The sequence below is a fragment of the Metopolophium dirhodum genome, chromosome 9, assembly GCF_019925205.1.
Source record: "Metopolophium dirhodum isolate CAU chromosome 9, ASM1992520v1, whole genome shotgun sequence".
Classification (NCBI taxonomy): domain Eukaryota; kingdom Metazoa; phylum Arthropoda; class Insecta; order Hemiptera; family Aphididae; genus Metopolophium; species Metopolophium dirhodum.
This window is the reverse complement of record NC_083568.1, coordinates 17,671,201-17,696,151: the sequence shown is the minus strand read 5'-3', so window position 1 is coordinate 17,696,151 and position 24,951 is coordinate 17,671,201. Positions and strand designations below refer to the sequence as shown.

The window sequence follows — 24,951 nt, the reverse complement described above, 5'->3', positions numbered from 1 at the left end:
GGGGGTTGGACTGTGGAGATTGCCTTACGATCCTCGTCATATATTTCTTCCTGCACCGTGGGCGACACTCAGATCGTACTTTTTTGGCAAATTTTTATCACAAGCGTGCATTTTAGAAAAACTACAGTGGTATGTATATTATTATATACTTATTAATATATATCAATATATATCAATTAGTATATTTTGATCGTGCGTATAATCAATAACTACTACTTTGAACGTTTAAGTACAACACTAGTCTTCTCTATGTATATATATAATATAGTCTTGTCTACTGCGTCATCGTAACTTCAAAATCGATTCAAACGATTGTTGTGTAAAACTAAACGTATAATGTTTATATATATATATATATATTATATGTATAATATGTATATGCAATAATGGTACATTGTTTGAAAACGTTCTATGGATTTTTTCCCCGCTCCCGTTCATTACACTGGACCACCGCTGTCGGCTGATGGCTTTCATATATCTTTATCTATCTCTCTCTCTCTGTGTTTCTGGTAAGTCGTCAGTGTATAATACACATACCGTGCGTTCCCCTTGTATAAAATATTTTAGCTCGTTCTGTCATCCCATTCAATATAATACTTAATGTATATATATATAAGTAATATATATGGCAACCAAATGCTCAACAAACTCTCCGCCCTGGCATTTATATAATTTAAGCTGTGGATGAACCCTATGTTTGGCAGCGGACTCCGATAAAGTTTCTGTAAGGTAAAACAATACCGATGCAGCCCAAATGACGTATACAGTGAAGGAGAGCTACAAATCGCGCATGTGAGAAGTAAAATATAACAGATCTGTCTGCATATTTTTGGGGAACTGGATATTTAGGAAGAAAATACCCGAATGAGGGTGTTTACCCGAAGGCAACTGGTTCAGGTAGTCGTATTTATACAATATATATCGTTGTTGGGGTCTGGGGATGTATAACATAAATAATGTTACCGTAAAACAACCAAAACGAATAACATTCTTTGAAAGATTCATGTTCGTTTACTGGTATACAATTCTACGTAGGTATATTCAATTATTATACCTTCTCATGTGCTACGAAAAATGTCCATCCGTTAGGTACACTGCAACAGTCAACTCTTTACGTTAGGTAACAATAGCATTTAGTGACGTTGTGTGTTTCTTACTATAAAATATTTTCTTTGTGTATCATCTACACACACCCTTCATAAGACCTTTTTGTATCTTCTGTTTTATTTAAAACAGACATTTTAATGTGCCCTGTTTTCTCGGTTTTGGTATGTATGATATAGTTTTGCCTCGTGACCGTGATGTAGACATCTATACATAATGTTGATGTACACAAAACTGTGTACTCGCGTGTAGTCTATTGTATATGTAGGTACTAGGTATATAATATATTTATCTATAATACCTACACATAAATTAAGTCGTGCCCACTTATTATTTACTACACCAAGAAAGTGTTCATTTTAAACTCGTTAAATTGTATAGTTACTGCGTAAGTATGAATTTAAAAGTTACAAGTTACAGCACAAGCACACATGAACTAGTTTTTTAAGAATAAAATCACAATATATTGCACTACATTATTTTACTATTGGTGCTGTACGATGTGATACTATATAATCAGTTATTTTTTCTCGCATCTTTCCATTGTTATTAATTTTTTTTCAACTAGTTTACTGTATCCTTGGATTTTATACATTTAGATGAAAAGTATTATATTCGTGCTCCGAAGATTTGTATTGATTCTCGTCAGTTTCGTCATCGTAAGCGATTAAACTAAACGCGCTCGCACTAAGTATACACGTTTATTTTAAATTAGAAATTTTGTTTTATGGAAATATCCCGGGTTTCTTCGCGTGTTAATGATTGCTATTAAATTCTATAATCCTTATTGTTTATGTACGGAATAAACGACGCATTTAAGCCGTCGAGACATATATTTTTGTTTAGTTTTTAGTATTTTTTTCTTCATGTTTTCTGACTATACATTTCCACGTGATCATAAGACTACACTGCAGGGTCAAATCGAGTGTGTATATACAGATAATTTATTACTGGCGGCCGTTGACAATACTTATCCGTCGTCGTCAAGGATATATAATATTGTATTAGTATATATACGCATTGCACGCGCTGCAGTTTCTATTGTGTTGCCCCTAGTTCGTCTAGAAATTCGAATTTTCAGCAGCTGCGTCTCTGGGATTATTGCGTTTATATATATTATTATAATATAATATATAATACAAAATTATCGTTTTGAATGCGATCATATTTTTTCTTTTATTACTTTCACCTCGCTTTTCGACCAGAGATCATCATAAACTAACGCTTGTACGCTTGTACTCGACACACGGTATATAGAAATGTTTGAAATATATGTATCATATTCATATAAATTATAGTATGTTATATTATTATATGGTACAGTCATTAATTTTATTGCACTACTTATATTGGCGTGTACCTATATTCGTCGTACACGGATATTGCACAACAATTATTATTGTTTATAATATAGACTGCTTGCGTCGTTGTTATAATATAATTCTGTCCCCGGACAATGTATTCCTAGTAATACGATCTTGATTAAATACCGACATCGCGTTGTAACTTGACGCAGCAATCGATTAACCAAATAGCTCCGACGCGTTCAATTTTTGTGTTTACCTTAAGTCTTGATGAAGAATAGGGTCGTCACTGCGGTATAAAATGGGTATTACAGCTATATTCCGTTTAACATCACTGTAAGTATATACAGCGGTCGTCGTCCTCGAGATTGGATAGTATACATATAGTATCACACTATTATACCCTCTACAGTCGAGTAATAACTAATAATATTGTCGCCAATACCCGTTTTTTCCCCCTTTTTATTTTTAAAACGACAAAAAGATCCCTTGAAACACATGGTGGTGGTGCCGCTCTATAAAGATCTATCCATCATTCTAAAAATACGGTATATTATAGTCCTGTATACCCAGTCCCCGCATGTAATTTGTTTACATTATAACAGTGAACTATAGACGTGGATAACAAGAGCGTCGTATCGTATGTTTATTATTTTTTATATTTTATAAAAGCGTCTCGACAGTCGACATACTAGACGTGCGTCAATATCTTATCATGTATACTCCTATTTTATCATCGTCATCGTTATTTCCTTAACTTGTAGCATTCTCGTAGATACGTGATAACCGAACTAATGCAGAGCGACTTGCACAAAATTATAGTGTCGCCGCAGCAGCTGTCGCCAGACCATATAAAAGTTTTCCTCTACCAGATCCTCAGGGGTCTCAAGTATCTGCATTCGGCACGAATATTGCACAGAGATATCAAACCAGGAAATCTGCTTGTCAACAGTAATTGTATTCTAAAGGTGCGTATACTACAGTCTACAATTTACAAGTTGTTTTACTGTAAGATATATAATATGTGTCTGAAATAATATATTGATACATGATATTATGATAAAGGCGTGTTTTTTTTTACATTCAGAGCGCGTACATTGGCCCAAATTTAATAATAATAATTATATTTTACATTCCTGTCCAGAATAGGTTTATTAATTTCACGCCTGAGTTCTACCTCCGCATGCACCACGCGATTCGATAGTATTTCTGTATTTTTCTGTCGTAACTTAATTAAAACATATACATTCTCATTAAAACACTGCATGTAATAATAAAAAATAAAAAATAGATCTTTTTTTAAATGTTCAAAAATTTATTTTTAATAAAATCTTTTAATTCGCTGAAAAAATGTGAAAAATTTTTCACATTTATAAGCATAGGTTTTATGACACTAGTATATATAATTCTATAACCATGTTACACAGTTTTCAGCTCCTCTCTCTGCTTAGTGTTAGTCGATTCAGTTTTCTTTTCCTGTTTTTGAAACTATACTCTGGCCGTGTACGCGAGTGTATTGTTTCCAGAGCACTATTATAATGGAGAATATTTTAAAAGCATTTCTATGTTCTCACGATCATAAATCGTCAATAGCGAACAAAAATTGCAACAGTTAACTACACTATAATATAATTATGATATTGTAAAATTTGAGACCACCGAGAGCACCCGCTGTTTTTGTTGATTTTATGTTAGAACCGGTACTTTTTAAATCCTTTTTTGTCTGTCTATTTTTTAGATGAATTTTTTTGCTAAAAGTCGAAAATATCTGATCGGTTTTTAGACCGTCACTTTTGTTATATCATATAAAATACACCATTCAACAAATTATAATAGTTTTTACATATCCCGTTTATAGATATGTGACTTTGGTCTGGCCAGAGTAGAAGAACCAGATGAGACCAAACACATGACTCAAGAAGTGGTGACACAATATTATAGGGCGCCGGAAATACTTATGGGAGCCAAACACTACACATCGGCCATAGACGTGTGGAGTGTCGGTTGTATATTTGCCGAACTCGTCACCAGGCGGATACTGTTTCAAGGCCAAGACACGGTTCAACAAGTAAGTCACCCAAATACCCCTAGTTAAGTGGATGTGTGAAATATAATAACCATGTTGGTGTTATAAATTATAATACCTATTGGCTATTACATAGCATACAATTATATAATGTATGCACACACCCGACGACGCGTTGATGATAAAAATAATAATATTAAATGTATGCATATTGCATACTCGAACTTATTTATATGCTTGTCATTTTTACAGTTGGAATTGATAACGGACTTACTCGGTACTCCGACTATGGAAGACATGGCCCACGCGTGTCCGGCAGCCCGTTCCCACATGCTCATACGACGCATGAAGAAACCGTCCATGTCTCTGTTGTACTCTCTGTCTTCGTTGATGACGCACGAGGCGGTTCACCTGATTTCCCAGATGCTAGTTTTCAACCCGGTAAGTGTTAACGTACAGCCTGAATTAAGCCATCTCAAATAATAGCCTCCCTAGGTGTAGCTTGGTATAGCGCGTGCCGTTATATATTTTTGTTCTCTTTATTAACGTTCGGTTTTGTGTTAACGTGACACGCAGGACAAACGGATGTCCGTCATGGATGCGCTGGTCCATCCTTACATAGACGAGGGCCGTCTGAGGTATCACAGCTGCATGTGCAAATGCTGTTTCACGGTACCGTTGACGGGTCTCCGGCATTTCTGTATGGATTACGAACCGGTGGCGCCACAGACGTTCGACGATAAATGGGAGAAGAAAATGTCGAATGTACAACAAGTCAAAGGTACGCATGTATACGCGCCCTATAAGGTGTTGTTGTATAATAATATGTAGTTTTCATCACGGAAATGACGTCACGGTGACGGTATATATATTATTTACGTTTTACTAAATCTTTATTTCTTACAGAGGAACTTCACAAGTTTATCGGCGACCAGTTGAGCAGTCACCGTGTGCCATTGTGCATAAATCCCCAGTCGGCGGCATTTAAAAGTTTCTCGAGGTAAGGCTGTGAGAAACGTCCAACTCTTCTGAATCACCAAATAAAACTACACCTCGACTAACCGGTACCTATATATATAGTATACATAATGCATATATACATACATTTTAATAATATCTCGGCATAGCACGTATACGATTAACTTACTATTATCTTACAAATATACATTTATGTATACATGTTTAGGTATATCGCCATTTCGGCGTAAACGTATTCAAACGTACATATTTTTTATTTCTTCTTTTATTTAATAATTTTGACAAAATTTTTACTTTTTAATCGGTTTATGAATGTTCACAAACGTGACTACCGTTTCGATATTAAAATATTGTTGTTAGGTAGGTCCTACTTTATGGGTATATGTGAGAATATACATTTCGTTGTTATTAATTTACGGTTAGATACTTCATTATGTTTTACCGTTGCGCAGTAATAGTAACTTCGGCGTTAGCATTTATAATTGTTTAAAAAAAATTTGCTATTTTTAAACATGACGAATTGTACATTGTTTTAAAAGCGTACCAATGCGTATGCATAAGTTGGATTAAACCAAAAATGTAACAAATTGTAGGTTTTTATACATATATATTGTTTATACTAAAGAAGTATCTTATAAATAATAGGTCAATATGTCGATCTTATTCCTTTTTTGATAACATTTTTGTATAGGTATCTAATAAAACAAATATATATTAGAATATTTTATTTAGGTATCAATTTAAATAGAGTTCCACTCGTACATATTTTCAAATAATCGACCTATTTAATATTTACTATATTTTCTTTTATTTTCAACCTTAAACATATAATACTTAAAAAAAGTATCTACTTTCTCTGTTTAAAAAAAATTTAATAATTTCCATGGAAAATCCATATTCTCAAAAAAAAAACTAGATATTATATACAATTATCTAGTGTTTTATATTCAACAATATCAATATAATTTATAACATGAATTTTTTGCTCTTTTCAAATACATACGTTTATAGTAGTAAAATATATTTCTATATATTTGTCGGTGATAAATATTAATTATATAAATGTGTGTGTGTGTGTGTGTATATACGTATATTGTGCATGTATTTTGTGATGACAGCTGCAGTTCAATATTGTGTTGTTAGACCGAATACGTCGTCGTTATAGTGCGGTATCGATTTGTTTCATTTATTGTCCCCGCCCTCAGTTTTTTTAAAATGATAACGTTTATTTCCCCCATTACACTATTTGTACGGTTTCCGGGCGATAACGCCGGTTAGAGTATAGACGTCTTTTGATAGATAATATATATTATTATGTCGTGTGACGATATTGTGGTCTACAGTAAAAATATAATGATATAGCCTGGAGAGTTGTCCCACAAAGGCAAGGCGTTTTAGGTTTTAACGGTGCGCGTTTTATGCATACAAAATATTATACCCCTCGATCGTGTTTTATTATTTTTATTATTATTACTCTCTAGTAGTGTGATATTAATTAACATACTACAATAATGATATGTTGTAATAATTGATTTTTCTCATGTTTCAGTGATGTTTGATCGGAGCAGACTGCCTCATTTCCCTATATTTATATGTACCTATCTACATTGTATATATATATATATATATATTATATTAACGTGATAACCGGATCTCAAATTGCGCTCCCCGAGACCGAGACTGAATGAATATAACACAATGAAATCGAGACAAGAAGATTAAACAAAAAAAAAAAATGTACATAATCCTGAATTTTTATTTCTTTCTTTTTATTGTATGTGTGAGCAAACTGCTTGATTTTTACTTATTTAGACGATTGAATGAAAGCTCAGTGCCCAATTTTTCTTTTTTTTTTAGTACGCTTATTTTCTTATAATTATTATAATTTTTAATTTTTTTTTTTTACCAACCATGAAACCTAATCACCACAAACCACTCATTATGATATCAAGCTCTGATTTTCGATGTTTACCAATATTATATGATAACGTACCTATTTATAAATATGAAAAAAAAATTATACTCGTTTTTTAAACATAATTCATCCGGTAATGATATTAACAGCATATACATTCACGTTAAACGCCATCGGTTTAAAGACGTAACATCAGCTTTAAACGGCCGTAAAACGTAATGTATCGGAAAGACGTGTGTTTTTATTTTTTAATTATATATGTAATATAGTAACGCGGTAAAAGACGAATACGACAACGCGCTCGTGTGCGCGGAAGATAATTTTTGTAAATAATGTGTCCAAGTGATTTTTAGATTCTGAGCGAAGCGATGAATGTATTTTCGTAATGTATATAATTATTTGTACAACTTAAATGTGTATTATAATAATATGTGAATCGCACTTAATTGTCATGTACTTTTTCGCGAACCCGAAAAACGACCACGCTGTATAGTAATAATGTCACTGTTTTATTTTTTTTTCTCCTCCATCCATCTGTATTGTTCAATCGACGTATTATATAATATTATTTTGTATACAAAATACGCGTACATAACACATACTGCATACATTCGGAGTGTTAGTTTTTAAGTAATCATCTGTACGGGTCGGACTATAATATAATATATAATAATATATACGTATGCATATATTATTATATAATTTCACAGATTTTTGAAACATGATATTTGTAATAGCTGTGTGAATTATTATTATAATATTTTTTTTTTTTTTTTGTTAACATAAATAGAGCGGGTGATTTATTAAATTTTAATAATATATTTCTGTTTTTGTTTCTTCTCGTGTTGCGACGTCAACAATATTATTTTATGTGTATTCATGCAATAACTATAATATCGTTAGATATATTATTATGTACCGTAAAAACCGCGAGCATATTATTACAACAGCGCATTAAAAAACCAATAAAATGAAAAATGTCGTTTTTAGCAGAGATTTCTGTAATACTATAATATAGTGGAATTTTGCTGCGGTCCTCGTAACCAATTTCTTCTGTTCATGTGCATTTTATGTTTTTATACGTTTTCCCAACTAACGAACGTCTTCTTTAGTGTCTGTTTTACATTGTGAATTTTTATGTGTAATTTTGGCCACGAACGTTTCTTTGCGCCCGCGACTTATCCTGCCCGCACGTATAAAATGAAATGCCGCGCCCCTGTAAGTGACCAACACCCTTTGGTTTTCTCTTCCGGACACACTTAGGCCTTTAGCATTTCATTCCCATCTCGCACATCGGATAATCGCGCAGTCATCGCATTCGGTCTTTCGGCTCGATATGTGGAAACGCACTTTTGCTGGCGAATATTTTATCGTCTGATTTTATATTTAATAAACTAATAATATTTGTTTAAAAAGGCGATAAAAAATATTTTTACACGAGGTGGGGGGTAGTTAAAAATATCGGTGACTATTATAGTATTATCCGATTTTTTAAAACCAAAGTGGTTCGAGATAATGTATATCGGTACAATACAATGCCCCTATACATTATATTCGTGTTAAAAATACATTTGTACATGTATGTTATACCTATAGAGTATAGATAACATAAACTATAGTCTCTTTTTTTTTTTCGTATTTCGTTTATTTCCTTTATTTATTTCCATACGGAAGGTGAGCCACCGACTTCTGTGTTCGATACGAAACGGAAGAAAGGTCGTTTCACCGTAACTCGGGCGGACAATATAGGTCGTCATCACTTTTTTTATCTCTGGCCATACATACGTATACCATTTTGACACAACAAAAACAACCTATACCTACCTATTAATGTTGGATAGATGGCCCAATTTCTCAAACCGCACACTTTCACTTAATTATCGGTTTGTGCATTTCGAGCTCAATGGAGAAAATGACAGAACGTAGAAGGACAAATTTGGCCCGCTCAAAACGTGCGGTAATGCAGGCACCCCGCTGAAAACCCGAAATTAAACGCTTCAACGCAGAGACGTCCATACTCGATAGTGTATAAATAGATAAATTCGTATGCACTGTACGCTTAGGCGATATGTACAGAATATACAGGGTGATTATTTTACCATTGCACATTCACTAAGTCGAAAAAAATATTACGTTTACACTTGAAGTATACTCGTAACTGTTTAGAGTTATAATGTCACGTCATTTTTTAGGTTAAAATCCAAAACTTACAGTCATGAAATACAAGTAATTCGAGTTTATTTTTTTTTTGGGGGGGGGGGGGTGAACTTTTTTTTTATCAAAAATTAATTTCAATCAGATAATCATGTATAATTATACATAATTACCACATTAAGAGGACGTGCTACCGGCATGTGTTGTCTCCGTCTTACAAATGTACAACTTAACCAAAAATTGTTTTGCGCGTAACAACTTTACTCCCACTATATTTTTAGTAGAATTACTAAAATTCCAAAACGCATAGGGAAGAACTTTGTCCGTGACGTAACGTTTTTATTTTTCGGATAACAAATACAATTAAAGTTATCGGTTTGAGAACATTAGGTTTTTTTGCTGGGAGAACAGCAATAGATTTATATATAAATATGATCATTGATTATAAATATTTTTTTTTATATATATTAATCAATATTGTTATAATATTTATAATCAATAGTATGACACATTTCGTTGGTTGTATACAGACGTGCGTATTCCGTGTCGCATTATATACGGCGATAATTCGAAATGATATACATTGTATTTTATGACATATTTAAATGTTACTATCCTTTTGATTCTGTATCTCACTGTACGCACACTTCTTATTTTATTCCTCGATACGATATATTGGTGTGGTCGATCAAACCACTGTCGTTCCAGCAGTTTTCCCCAGTAAGTTCTATAACACGTTCGTATGTATCTATATAGTTCAAAAATATACAACGAATAACGATAGTGTGTAAGACAATAATTGTTTTAATAATGTCAAAATACGTCCCTACACGCCGATCGTATTTACTATTTGTATCAGAATGATCACATATAATATTTGTGTACCCAACACCGGCCTAAGAGCTCGCTATAACTTTTTTTCTCTGTATATTATATCATTATATGACTATCAACACTGTATAAATGGTCGAAAATTAAACCAAAATCAAATTTTTTAGGTATATAATATTGGTCAATATTATTATATACAATATAATATTATATAATATGATATCACACGGCGTCGGAGATAGGCTACCTGAGGTACACCACAGTCGGGCGTAGACCGTTTGGGCGAGTCGACCAAAAATTTGGTCTGTTTGGGCTATGTATCGATTGGGTGAGTGTGTACTCTACAAAAAAATTCTAAAGTAATGTACATTGACAATTGAAAAATAAAGCCACAAACAAAACACATAATAAATAGTTAATAATGAACTCTTATAACTTTAAAAATATATTTTATTTTTATTTGTTTTACGGGATAGACACATTTTACATAAATATTTACAGCTTGTAATTAGTTATTTACAGTGAAATATCTCAAATATAACACAAGGTAATTTTAACATAATCGAAAAAGGATTCATTACACACATTAGAATTTGAGTGACTTAAACAAAGGTATACAAAATACAATTTAAAACAGAAAATTAGGTTCTAAATTGGCGTTCCTCGTATTAATCTCCTCAACTGTTCATTTGCAAGGTAGTTGGTTGTGGCGTGCGGAACATAAAAAGGTGTTGTGGATATTGGTATAGTAATATTTTAATATACAATCAACATTAATAAACATTTAGCAATTAATAAAACAAAACGATATACGATTTACGATACACAAACAGAAATATTTAATAATGAACCCCATTATGAAAATTGTTTTAATTTAAATCGTGAATATAACCAATATAACGCCGTACTTTGTATTAGTATCGTTTTGCCCCTCCTCCTAGATCTGCCAATATTTTTATTAATGAAATCCTATGCACCTACTTAAAATTATTTATCAATTATCAATATGCAAGGTATTGGGCACTGGATAGGTACCTAACCTTACCTACTATACCTACAATTTTAGTCCAAACCATGCAACGAGTCTTAAGATTTGTGTAAAAACAAACAATTGAAAAGAATAGAATAAAAATATATTTATACTGCGGGGTGAAGGGGTTGCTAAGGGTTTTGATTGTGGTTAATAAATTATTTTGTTCCTCCCCCTCAGTTTCTTACCCAGTTATGACACTATACGTACATATACTGTGTACACCGTACTTGAACACCAGCCCCTGTACAACCACACCGGGCACATTGAAGGCCCCTGCGGTATGTTACAAAAATAAATTATCGGGTCCTTATAGTTTTTGTATATTATTCGTTTGATGATTCAGATTCATCGATAGGCTTGAAATTTGACTGTTATTCGAGCCCGCAAGGCTGCTGCAGTAACACCCAATACCCAATAATTAATATTAACCAAGCCGGACCTGACTGTAGCATAATATATGACGGGCGTGCGGACAGGCGTGAACGAGAGACGAACGCCGCTGCGAGCATCCTGTATATGTAATGGTATATGTGATACGTACGCTTGAAGAAAAAAATGTGATTTTATTTATACACCTACCTACAACAGGTGGACCCGTGTCTGTGCCAGCTAATAATGTTGCGATCGAAAACGTCCACACAACTACACCCCTACCCCCGTACATTTCACAAAACGTTTATGTGAGCGAGTCATATACTATTATAATTAATTGTATAGTAAAATAATGTACATTTTACCAGCCCTCTCAACGTTTTTTTTTTCTGTTGAATTTGCTCGAAAACCGTTATATCGCACAAATTCGCATTTCTAATCAATGACGAAAAAAAATAAAAACCACCAACTTTCCCAACTTGGGGCCCCACCCCCAGGGGCTGGTGAAAATCTGAAAGGTATGTAGGTACCTATACCTACTAACAACTATTTCATCGATGGGATATAATGATACCGGTACCTACTGCCATGTATAGGTACACTATAGGTATACCTATGTGGCCATGTGCGTATATCTTCTGCTTATACCGAACGGTATCGGTGACTGCAGGAGTGTGCTTGGAAAGCCAGTAACCCTGTAGTTCACCAAATTGTACGAATATTTAAACGCGATCTATAAGTGCACGACCTCCATTATCTTGCCGTGATTTACAAAGATTTCAAATATATATACATAATATATGCCTACGTATATATAAATACGATTAATGAACTCGCATGCGGCTGACGTGTTTCTTATATTCTTCTGATTCGTTCAATTGTTAGCCATTTTAAAAGTGAATTGGTCGGTAAGGAGCAAAAAAAAATAAACTCAAACGACGCCCGCGCAGAAGCTGCAGCACGGTAGCAGCGCAACAGATGGTGCGAGGTGCGCGGCGCGTTCATCAGACGAGACATGTTTTGTCTTTAGCGCGGCTTACTTACGATGTGCGTATGTAATTTACTATGTACAATACAATTATTAATTACCCATACGCCTCCGCAAATATACAATACAATAATCGTTGTTATCGCATAATATACGACGCGGCGGTCGAACACACTCGGTAGAGCCAAGACGTGCGACGCTGAGAATAATATACATCACGTTAATTTATCACGTTTCGGTTTTTTTTTCAAAACGTATAACAACCATCATCGTATGGGGGCAATAAACATGGATTTATGGTATCTGCAGATACCGCAGTACTCGCGCATCGTTTACTAAGACGGTAGGTACCTATATGCATACGGTGTTATTAAGCGGTTATATAATAACAATCACAATTATTATTTTATTTTGTAAACGACGGCTGCAGCAATATAATATATGTTGCACTAGCAGACCGCAGCAGTGTCGTTGTTGTGTAACAATATAATATACTGAATCCGACACGTCGGCGAGCCATATAACAATATAACATAATATTATAGCCCACGAGCGGTATCCCACCGGTATATACGGATATACCTATAATATACCACTCGTGTACCTATACATAATACGTTGGCACCGCGTTGCGTACAATACGTCGTCTTTTAGCCCATAACAATATAACGGTACATCTAACACATAATACCTACGTGTATATAATATTATTGTATTTCCTATATATAATGTACAAACGCACACGCGAGTGTGTCGTTAATTCTATGATAATATACATATAGGTATAATATGTGTGTAACGTATTACTTCCGAGGTCCCTTCGCGTCGAACCTAACTATATAATATAATATAATGTATGGTCACAGTGCATATACCTATACAACTCACCTACACGAGGAGAGTTGAAAGGTTATTGATTGTTCGTGAGCGATATAATGTAGGCATACTTACTATATTATGTATCTCGCCGAGTCCCGACGATATTATTATAATATTTACCTACGAGCGCGCATCATATATACCATATAGCGATCATGTATACACTGCTGTAAATAATATATTATAATTTATATTATTTATGCTCCTGCCCGCCATTTTATGCGCATTTCGTATTATCATGCACGCCGGTCGTATAATATTATCATGTCGTAATGCGTGTACGGAAAATCGTAAAAATAATTTTTCGGTGCTTCGTATTATAATATTATCGGTTGCGCGGGCGATTGTTCCCGACACGAGCCGCTGCAGCTCGGTGGCTCGGTCAGTGTTCGTATTATTCGCAGACGTAAAATAATAAAGCCGAAACGATGACGGTAAAAACAGTTAACGGCAGGTAGTACAAGTACCTACGCACGGACAACACCGACCACGCAAGATGATGGAAGATTAAAAAAAAAAAAAACCGGACAACTCATCGCTATGCTGACACCTGTGCGATATTATGTAGAGTTTACCCGTCATTTGGTGTAACTATATATTGCAGTGGAGTAATTATGAATTTGGTTGGGGGAGAGGGGAGATATACGTTTTTAGCAAACATGAATGGTCAGTTATCAACACTTTGATCAAAATGTTAGCAGGAAAAAAAAAGTTTCGAGGGGAATCTATCTGTATAATATATATAAAATATATCAAATATTTTCAACATTTGTACTTGAAATGCCTACAATAAAACATGTGCATTTGTATTGTTGATGTTTTTAGGTTTCTTTAAGAACCTTTGTACCTTTCGAGCCTTAGCTTTTAAAATTAAAATTTGGTTGGTTTTTAACTACAAAATAGGTAATTTGCTAATGTTTGTGACCCTAGTCCAAACGCTTTACGTTTATGAGAAAATATCATTATTATTTTTAAACCACTAAAATATGTAGAACTCAGGATGAACCTTGTATTACATTTTAAGACTTTTCGACGGATCATAAAAATGTTTATCCACCATATTAAAAGAAAAAACGAAAATAATTTTGAATGCCAATAAATAGGTAGATTCAAATATAATAATAGTCATAAATTGTGCATCACACCGTTATCCCTATGCAGTTTAGTGTACATTCAGACTAGTGATTTCGATGCAATGTGAAAATAATTAACAACCATTTAATATATTATCTATATCATATTTGTTTATTAAATTGTATATAACACAGTTTATATATATTTATATCATGTTTATTGGACTAATTATAGTTTTATAATATGATATACCTAGATAAAGTTGTGCGTTGCTGTATAGGTATAAGTATATGTATATATAATATATATTTACACTAATATATGTATAGTATAGTATGCCTAAAAATATAGGTACATACTTTGCACACAATAAATTGAGAACCAGTTTTTTTTAATGTAAATTTCATAACATAATTATTTCTGGTAATTTTAAGAAACTAAAAACAAAAAAGCATGCATCTTTTAAAAACTTGGGAAATAGGTTTGCGATTTAACAAAGTACAGGAATAAACTAATGTTGTGAAATTTAAAAATTTAATATACTCTTAATTACCGTGTAATTACCTGCCTATGTATAGTTATTATATTAAAAAATGCTTAAAATATTATGGGGCAATATGAATTTGGTCGGGGATACGTGTGTTATTTTCACAAGTCCTCAGAGGTCGACGGGAAATAACAGCGTAAACGCTGTCTGGTACCGGTGTCACGTAAGTCTTCCAAATCGTCTAAAACACACAAAATAAAAGACGACGATTAATCGATTTATTTATTTATTACTATATTACACAATATTAATACTTTACACGCGTTAGGTAATCGCCCACATGTTCTTCATCGGTTGACTAGCGTAATTAAGGGATGGGACCCAAAGGGTTTGGTTAGAGTGTTGTTTATTTTGGTTTAATTATTTATTGAATTATTTTTTATTTTTTTATTAACGTAATACTACCTATTATTATTTAATTTTTAGATTTTATTAAAATAAAGATATGTATAACGATATATGTGAATCTAATAAAATAATTATACTACCAACTAGGGGGGTTAGGTCCCTCATGTGACGTCTAGACGCAACTTCTTGTCAACGGCGTAAGGGTGGCTGTGCTGTTTCACTATCCGTTACATATAGATGCCAAAGAGGAAGCCGTACCGGTACAATACATTTATCAACTTGAATGAATAATATAACGGATCTTTACTATTTATTTGAGGGAGCTAATATCATTGATTAATAATATGATTCGTTATTATAAACAACTTGATCGATATGAAAAATAATTAAGATATATTAAAAAGTAGATAGAGATATTGTAAAATATAATAAAATGAGGTAAATGAGCCCCTGGCGTAACATACACGCTGCAACAATAGATACCTCATCACATCATAATCGTCAGCTTGTGCACCAGGTCCTTCCGCCTTATACACGAATACGACCCGCACAACTTGTAAGAACGATCAGAACGCGTCCGTCTCGAGAGAACGGTTAAAAACAATATCGGAGATGCGGCAGTCGGAGAAATGACGAAAACAATATTCATCGGGCCGATGGTATCGCGAAACGTTGTAGTAATATAAACATTCCTTTGATGTCAGTAAACCGGCGGAAATAACGTGACTTACGGCGGCGAAGAGTTATATACGCGAATTACATAATCGATAAAACTATGTATATTATTATAGTAGTCTAGCTGTGCGTGTATGTGCCAGCAAATGTATTTGACTTATTGTTATTATTATTATTTATTATCATCACCGCTTACACCGTTTAACCGTTATTAATGTCACTATAATACTGTGCGGGAAAATAATAACCACTATATAATCACGGAAACGCGCCTGCGTCATGAATTATGGATTATGGTGCTATCGCAGCTGAGATAATAATACATCTGATCACTCCACACGTCTTATAAAATCAATTTTTAGCGCATTTATGAGTTGTAACGATGCGCGTGGAGCGAAAAACACCTTGTTTAAAGTCAATACAAATAATAAGAAAATAAAACATTAAAAAATAATAATATCAGGAAGGTTAACCTAACCCTAGACTACCTGTATTACATTGTGAGGTGATTATTATTTTTTTATACGGTATGTGGACTTTCCTCCCCGTGTCCATTCACCCTCCCCGGTGGATTTTAGGTGAACTGGACGTTTCCCCCTTGGATTGAGTCATTTCCCCCCGGAATCATTTTATATATTTTTACAGATAATAATGAGTTCTTTTGTTTTACCCGTAATATATACGACCGTCATATCGGCATCTATCGACTATCAACATTCACGTTATAGATTTATTAGTTATTCTTATTACACAATTAAATGGGTAATGATTGGATAAACCAAAGTTATGTGAAAGTATTATTCAATTATATTCAGAGTTTAAAATGAGGGGGATGCAATATTTCCTCTGACTGCGGTTAAAACGTCCTCTTTAATAAATTAGGATTTTATACACAAAATTATATACGGAACGCTTAAAACTATATGGAGACATAATAAATTTATATATTAATTAACAATTTTTTAAACAGCACATTTATTTATTTGCATTTGTAATTTGTATATTATTGTTAAATATTTTAGATTCTGAGCGAAGCGATGAATGTATTGATTTTATAATGATGTGTGATAAGGCTCCTAGGTTATTGTTTCAAAGGCAGATGAAAAAAATTAAAAATCCTTAGTCACAGTTTTTATTTATAAGTATTGAAAGTTCAAATGTTGACAAAATACGGAAAAATCACGAAAATTAGCAAATTATTTTGAGTTGAGAATTCATAAAAATTTTTCTTTTTAAATCTAAGATTTGAAAATGTAATACAAGATTATACATAAGTTTGTCTACCTTTATTAAAAAAAAAAAATGTCTACAAGAAAGTCAAATTAAATTTTTATGAGCGTTTGAAATTCATATTTTTACAACATTTGATATTCATTCAATTTCTCATGTAACGATTTTGCTATTTTATTGTTATTTAAAAGCGAATAACTGTAGATACATGAATATTTTACTGAATGTTTATATTTTCATTTTCTATACACCATACAATTTTGAAAATAATTTGACTCTTTTTGAGCTGTTTACGGACATTGTAAGTTTTCAATTTTTTTAGTTTTAGATTTTACAATGATGTGTGTTTTATTAGATTCTGAACGAAGCGATGAATGTATTGATTTTGTAATGATGTGTGTTTTTTTTTATTTTTTTATTTTTGTGTCTGTCATTACCTTTTAGGACAGTAAAAATGCTTGGATTTTCTTCAACAGTAACTTTTCTGATAGAAAAGTGGATCTAGCTGCTACTTTGGGGGGTCAAAATTAAACATTTCCCAGTGGTTTTCAAAAGTGGCGTGAAAAACTAAAGAAAAATTAAGGAAAAACGGGAATTTTTACGCAAAATCTGTTTTCGAGAAAATCGATTTTGGTTTTTAGTGTAACTCTAAAACAAATGATCATAGGTACATGAAATTTTGACTGAATGTTTATATTAGCATTTTATATACACCATAACATTTTCCAAATATTTTGACTTATTTTGAGCTGTTTACGGACATTTTCAGTTTCCATTTTTTTTCTATAAATATCAATAAAATTGTATTTGTTGGGTAAAATAGCGTGAAAATTTAATATAAGGCTCCTCATATATCGTTCTAATAGCAGTTAAAAAATATTAAAAATACATAGGCACAATTTTTTTTATAAGCGTTTAAAGTTCAAATGTTAACAAAATTTATCAAATTTATAATTTAATAATTATTTTGTAGTTAAAAATTTATAAAATGTTCAACTTTTATAGCTAAGGATTAAAAATTGAAAACAAGGCTTCATTTAAATAGGTTATATATAAATTACTTTATTCACAATAATATCATCAAATATACTTGGTAATATCATAGGCTGACTGACCGTTTTCACTCAGAATCGTTTTTCTCATACAATGATATTATATCATTGAATTCAAATTTAACACCATCCATTACAGTGACCCACTTGTAACCTACTGTACAGCAGAGCGACATCCACTTACCCACCTTTTTTAATATTTATATTAGTAAATTTTGTATTAGCAATAGTATTTTATTATGACGTATTATGATGTAATATTGAATTTATATTTATATAATATAAATTAGTGTATTAGTTTAATAATTTGTAAATTTATTTATTTGCATTGTATATTTTTTTTTCGGGGGGAACGTCCAATGAATAAGGGAGGGATGGCACGGTGGGGAAACGTACCAGAATCATTTTATACAGTCTGATTTTAAAGTTTAGCGCGCAGATGATATTATATAATCTTTCATATTTCGTGCCAAGTTCGAAAAAATGCGTAGGTATACGATTCGACACAATAACCGAATACCAAATACCCGTAACGAGTTCTCAACACTTAATGTTAATATATTATACATTAATTAAAATGTTACAGCGTGCATAATGACGAGAAGAAACGTGGGGTTTTTGAAACGGATGTTTAAAATATAAAACATATAGGTAACACTCACGGTTGAGAAAACGATTAGTGAGCGACAGTTTATCGTCCCCGAGGCCTACAGTCCTTTGCTGCGCTGCTGTGCCGGACGACGGTCTTTCGACGGGACTTTTCATGTCTGATGCTGCCGCGGAAAACCCTCCGAAATTTAGATCCCTTAGCCGCCGTGAAGTTTTGGCCGCTCGGAAATATTTGTCCAGCGTCGTTTTACCGGCAAGACGATCACTGCATCTAGGCGTCCGGGCGGTCGGTACCTTGAAAATTCCACCAGACCGTCTTTGATCGACCATGACTCCACCATGATCGACCGGAACCAATGTGTCACCTGAGTATTCACTGCGACGGATTTCAGCTACTTCAGGCAGATTTTCCGCTCCCCGGCCAATACGAAAATCGGAAGGGGCCTTTAAGTTGTTTTCTATTTGGCGGGTCAATCGGCCCACGACAGCATCGTCTCTCTGGATGGGTTCGAGATTTATCGTCGAGAAATTCAGTTCAGAGTTCCAGTCAAATGCGTTATCCCACCGATTCCACGTCGCCGCCCGTGCCCTAAAAATGAGCATATCTACATTTAATAATAAATATATACTTTACAAATTACGGAAATATAAAATTTCTATTATTTCAATATTATTTCATACAGATATTTTAAGCATTATAGGGCATAACAATAATAAAAATTATTACAAGTGAAAAAAAATATGTAACAATATTATTAGCACTCAAGGTCAGGTGCTTCTAATGTGAAGCGCCTTCAAGTCTCTCACCGCCCTTTCTCATTACTCATTAGTCATTATATAGCCAAGCATTTTACTTATTGTGCACCCTATAGTACAGATTATAAAAATGTATTTAAATAAACGATTTAAAAAAAACAACTACAACAACAATTTCATTAGCCATAGTTTATAATATGGCAACTAAAATTATTTTTCTCAAAATATTTTGATTTTCCAACAAAAATAAATGTTGGTGCGATCGTTCCTATTCGTTCTATCGATAAATATATTAGGGAGTGCCCTTGGATATACGTAAGTAACAGATTCAGAGTATACTCACTCACAACATGCACTGAATTTAAACACTACTATATTTTTAAATAATTTTTTTGTTTCAGTGTAATGTTATAAAATATACCTTGAGGAGAACGCATTCTGATTTTTATTTACACTTTTTGAATCCGCAAAAAATCTCGGCTTCACGTCATATCCAATGGTCGATGGTATGGACGAAGTTTCGTGTTGTTTCCTCTCGCCGTGATATTTTTGTAGATCACAGAACGGAAGGCGTTTTTTTGTGCTGCAGTGAGAAAACAATTATGTTATTGCAAACAAGAATGAAATGTATTTATTGTTTTTATGAGTTCAAACATAATAATAATATTATATGATTGTACTTATTTCATTTGTTTAACTATTGTAAACTAACTCAAATTGTATACACCTCAGATTCTTCATAAGACTATTAATCTTGTAAATAATTTTTTTTTTCAAACTACCAATATTCTTGTTATTTATATGTAATTTATATGTAATTTTATTTCTGAACTCCTGGACCCCAACACGAGTTATCTCAATGGGGCTCAGTATTCATATATATATATGAAATAAAATAAAATAAAAAATAAATAAATAATTATCCTTACGGTGGTTCCGATTTATAAGGATTGACGTTTTCTTTGTTTGCCTGCAGTTGATCTGCTGGAAAATAATATTAAACTATAATCTATGATCCTTTATTCTTAAATTTAAAAATTTTAAATAGTAGCACTAGGTTGGCGTTAATTTTGTTGATCTCTATACGAGCATTTGAAAAGTGTAGGTACTCATATTTCTATTTAAGCTACATTTTAGATTCTGAGCGGAGCGATAAATGTATTGATTTTACAATGATGTGTGTTTTTTTATAATTTTTGTGTATGTGTACACGATAAGTACCTAGTAGCAATAATGCTTCGATTTTCAACTTCAGTATCTTGTTCGATGGGAAAGTGAATCTAATTGATGCATTGGGGAGGACTACAATTTCCCAGCAATTCGCCGAGAAAAAAAAATTTAGGAAAACCGGGAATTTTTACGCAAAATTGGTTTTCGACCAAATCGATTTTGGTTTTTGGTGTGTAACTCTAAAACAGTAGATACATGACATTTTCACTGGTTGTTTATATTCGCATTTTCTATACACGATAAAATTTTGAAAATAATTTGATTTGTTTTGAGCTGTTTACGGACATTGTCAGTTTTCAGTTTTTTTAGTTTTTTTTTTCTATGAATGTCAATAAAAATTGATTTGTTGGGTATAAAACTATAAAAGCTTGAAAATTTAATACAAGGTTCTTCATAAGTAGTTATAATAGTAGTTGAGAAATTTTAAAGAACCATAGACATAACTTTTTTTATATGTGTTTAGAGTTCAAATCATAACAAAACACGTGAAAACCTAATATTCAAAAATGTTATACAATACATTCATCATACGTTTGTCTACCTTTATCAAAAAAAATAGATATCCACAAGAAAGTAAATTTACATTTTTATAAGCGTTTGACGTTTATATTTTTACAACATTGGATATTCACTCGATTTCTCGTTTAATTTTGACCCTTTCTGAGCTTTTTACCGACAATTTTAAATTTTAATATTTTTAGTTTTTTCAAATATCAATAAAATTTTATTTGTTGGGTCAAAAAGTGAGAAAAATTAATACAAGGCTCCTGATATATTATTAGTTATTACAATCGCAGATTAAAAATACGTAGGCACGTTTCTTTTATAATCATTTAAAGTTCAATTTTGACGACATTTATCAAATTGAAAATGTACAAACTATTTATTAGTTAAAGATGTATATAATGTTAAACTTTTATAGCTAAGGATAAAAAATTTAAAACAAAGTTCTACGTAAATAGGTTAAATATAAATTACTTTATTCTCAATAATATCAAATATACTTAGTAATATTATAGGCTGATTGGGTCACTAACCGTTTTTACTTAATCGTTTTTCTTATACAATAATATGATATTGAATTCAAATTTAACACAATCCATTTCAGTGGCCCACTTGTAACCTATTGTATAGCAGATTGACACCCATATACCCACCATTTTTAATCTTATATTTAGAAAATAATTTTGAAATTACCTCTCCTGTAGTACCGATTTATATTTTCACGAGCGATTTGATTAGATTCTGGGGGAAGTACACCTATCACAGCTTTAGCATAGCCCAATTTTTCTTTTATTGTCGATTTATCGTATTCTAATTTCTCATTCGAACAAATGTCGTCTCTGGGGCATTTCAATTGCATGCTGAAAATTTAAATAATTACAAATACTTCATTCGTTGAAGATTGCAGTATAGTTTGTACCAATATCAAATATTATATCGTTGAACTTCCATAGTTAATAAGCGACATCGCTTTGTAAAATATCATCGAGTATTATTAACGATGTCTTAAAACGGTAAACGAAAGACTAAACGGTTATTGTTATATAATTAATTCTGAAACCTATAAACAATGTATATTATACTTGTACCAGGTACCTATTATACTAGTATGCTAGTATATATTATTATATTATTGTTCTGCATTCAAACGAATAAACTGTGATGATTTGTTCTACGTTACGGGAGCAGTGTTGGAAATAATTGCAATTATTATCACTACGCACTACTTATAATAATATAAGCAGTGCATAATAGCATAGCATAAATTACATTGTGTTTGTAAATGTATATGTAATAACTAATAATTAAATATGGATAGTGCAACATTAAGTTATTGAATATTACGTAACAGTAGCAGATACTCAATCTCAATTAAATACTAATATGTTATAGTAACAAAAACAAAAATAATAATTAATAATACATACGGTTCGATAACTTCGGTCCGAATTTTATTTTTCAAATAATTTGTTTGAATCGCACCTAAACCAGAAATATAGTGGCGTGTTAAATTCATATACAATTTACACGCACAGTTTTCAACGTAAATTTTTAATTTTCAGTAAACAATTATTACTCCTCAAGGCTCTAACAGTTGGATATCAATTAAAAACAACTCACTTTCTCTAAAACAACGCTTCTCTATCGCCGAATCAAATGCCTCAGAGATGACACGATCATTATCTTCGGGTACGAATAAATCACCAAATACGTCGTCATTGATTAACCTTTGATACAAAGATATGCTTTAGGCAACGGTGTTTAATTATATAATAGTAGGTATATAACACAATATTTGAATACGTAAAACTTACTCATCGTAACAGAAATAGTTATTTAAATCGTCTTTGTCGAATTTAAAATATTCATTTAACTGTCCTAAGTAATAATAACAGCGCACAACAGTTTTATTATTGAATTCAAAGATTTAAAATGTTAACCGGTAATAATTTAAACGTCCTACCATTGTTTTGGCAATTAGTTTGTGTTTCGAACATTTCGCCTGCAATTGTACATGTTGCAACACTACTTTCATTGGCACAACGCTTAACATCAGTATCCTCTTCCACACGCAGTTTATTCATGACTTTAGGGTCTTGATCTTTCGAAGGAATGTTATGCAAATATTTTTTTATATTTAATTGTATTTTGTCTTTATTGCCTTGCTTCTCTACTCTCGAAGTTCGCTTCTTCAAATGTACAACAATATAATTCGATAAATTATAAAATAATATATGGTACGATACTATAGTCACATGAAAAAACATTACTGAATTATCACCATACTTTTTTCTGTGGTGGAGAGGGGAAATTTTTCAACGGTGAATCAGCATTACAATTTTCTTCACTCATTGATTCTTTAACATGTTCTTCGTGACTACTTGGTTTGAACTTAATCTCAATATCGATTCCGACTACAAACAAATAAATATAGGAACTCTTATAAATAATATTATTCCAAACAAATGCATAATTTAATTATAAACTATAATATATATATAACAATGTATTAGGTATATTATATTATTATGTAAAAAGTAAAAACATACCCCAATAATCACTTATTAAACAAATAGTAATTTCGTAGTTGGGTTTATCCAAAAAAAATGTATTTTTTAATGATGTAGTCATATTTATAACTCCTCCTTGTTCCAAAAATTCTTCATTACTACAAAAAAACGTCATCATTTACGATGGATACTGTTGTGTAATTATAATAGGTATAGTAGTATACCTAAATGGCTATATTATATACTATTATATTAATAATAATATTATACTACCGTATTTGTTGAACTTTTAGTAGACGATTTTCAGAATCACCCACTAAAACCGATACGGTTTGAAGTATTACATTTGCCGAAATATTATCGTGGTCAATTAAAAGGAGTGTTACAATAACTTGTTCTGAAATGTCATTAAAAGTTGTACGCACTTTATATTTTGGAATCTGTCGGATAAAGTCTTGTATATGGTTTCCAAACGGAGGCTGTCGGTTAAGGAACTGAGAAAATAATAAAAGTTAATCGTTACCCATTAAAAAAATATAAAATATTGTATATTGTAATATTTTGTGGGAGCATAGTTATATATTTGTTGGTATTGATATAGCTTTCAAATGTAAAAACACTTATTATCATGCTTTCACGTTACACTTAGATAGTAATTACTCATCAAAGTATTACCTATAAAAAGTATTAACTATGCATTTCGGTGTGTTGGTCTGTATTATGATGTAAATCAACATAGACCGTATGGTAAGTAATTAATTACATTACATTTTTAAGTTTTAAAATTAATTTTGTCATTATTCTTTAACCTATACCATGCAAGTGGTTTGAC

General features: G+C 32.2%; 2 protein-coding genes across 3 annotated transcripts in view; one reads left to right on the top strand and one right to left on the bottom strand.

Moving 5' to 3' along the window:
- The window catches only part of LOC132952959 (serine/threonine-protein kinase NLK), a 30,260-nt gene extending 22,112 nt beyond the window's left edge, over positions 1 to 8,148 (top strand). Inside the window, exons 4-9 of one of the 2 annotated variants that reach the window (XR_009665542.1) lie at positions 3,184 to 3,376; positions 4,267 to 4,476; positions 4,687 to 4,875; positions 5,011 to 5,215; positions 5,341 to 5,498; positions 6,962 to 8,148. Coding sequence is in view for 1 of the 2 variants with exons in the window: in XM_061025486.1 (XP_060881469.1) it covers positions 3,184 to 3,376; positions 4,267 to 4,476; positions 4,687 to 4,875; positions 5,011 to 5,215; positions 5,341 to 5,434; positions 6,962 to 6,971 (901 nt within the window). In the remaining variant the exon portion in view is untranslated. The remainder of the gene's footprint in view (positions 1 to 3,183; positions 3,377 to 4,266; positions 4,477 to 4,686; positions 4,876 to 5,010; positions 5,216 to 5,340; positions 5,499 to 6,961) is intronic. The other variant, XM_061025486.1, reaches the window with a different exon arrangement.
- A 6,709-nt stretch (positions 8,149 to 14,857) lies between these two features.
- The window catches only part of LOC132952630 (probable ATP-dependent DNA helicase HFM1), a 35,317-nt gene continuing 25,223 nt past the window's right edge, over positions 14,858 to 24,951 (bottom strand). Inside the window, exons 17-28 of the mRNA XM_061024965.1 lie at positions 24,393 to 24,613; positions 24,159 to 24,277; positions 23,896 to 24,023; positions 23,573 to 23,798; positions 23,424 to 23,487; positions 23,230 to 23,336; positions 23,037 to 23,091; positions 22,303 to 22,469; positions 20,805 to 20,856; positions 20,297 to 20,458; positions 19,173 to 19,708; positions 14,858 to 15,386 (exon numbers count right to left, since the gene is read on the bottom strand). Of these exons, the coding sequence (XP_060880948.1) occupies positions 15,307 to 15,386; positions 19,173 to 19,708; positions 20,297 to 20,458; positions 20,805 to 20,856; positions 22,303 to 22,469; positions 23,037 to 23,091; positions 23,230 to 23,336; positions 23,424 to 23,487; positions 23,573 to 23,798; positions 23,896 to 24,023; positions 24,159 to 24,277; positions 24,393 to 24,613 (1,917 nt within the window). The 3' untranslated portion in view covers positions 14,858 to 15,306. The remainder of the gene's footprint in view (positions 15,387 to 19,172; positions 19,709 to 20,296; positions 20,459 to 20,804; positions 20,857 to 22,302; positions 22,470 to 23,036; positions 23,092 to 23,229; positions 23,337 to 23,423; positions 23,488 to 23,572; positions 23,799 to 23,895; positions 24,024 to 24,158; positions 24,278 to 24,392; positions 24,614 to 24,951) is intronic.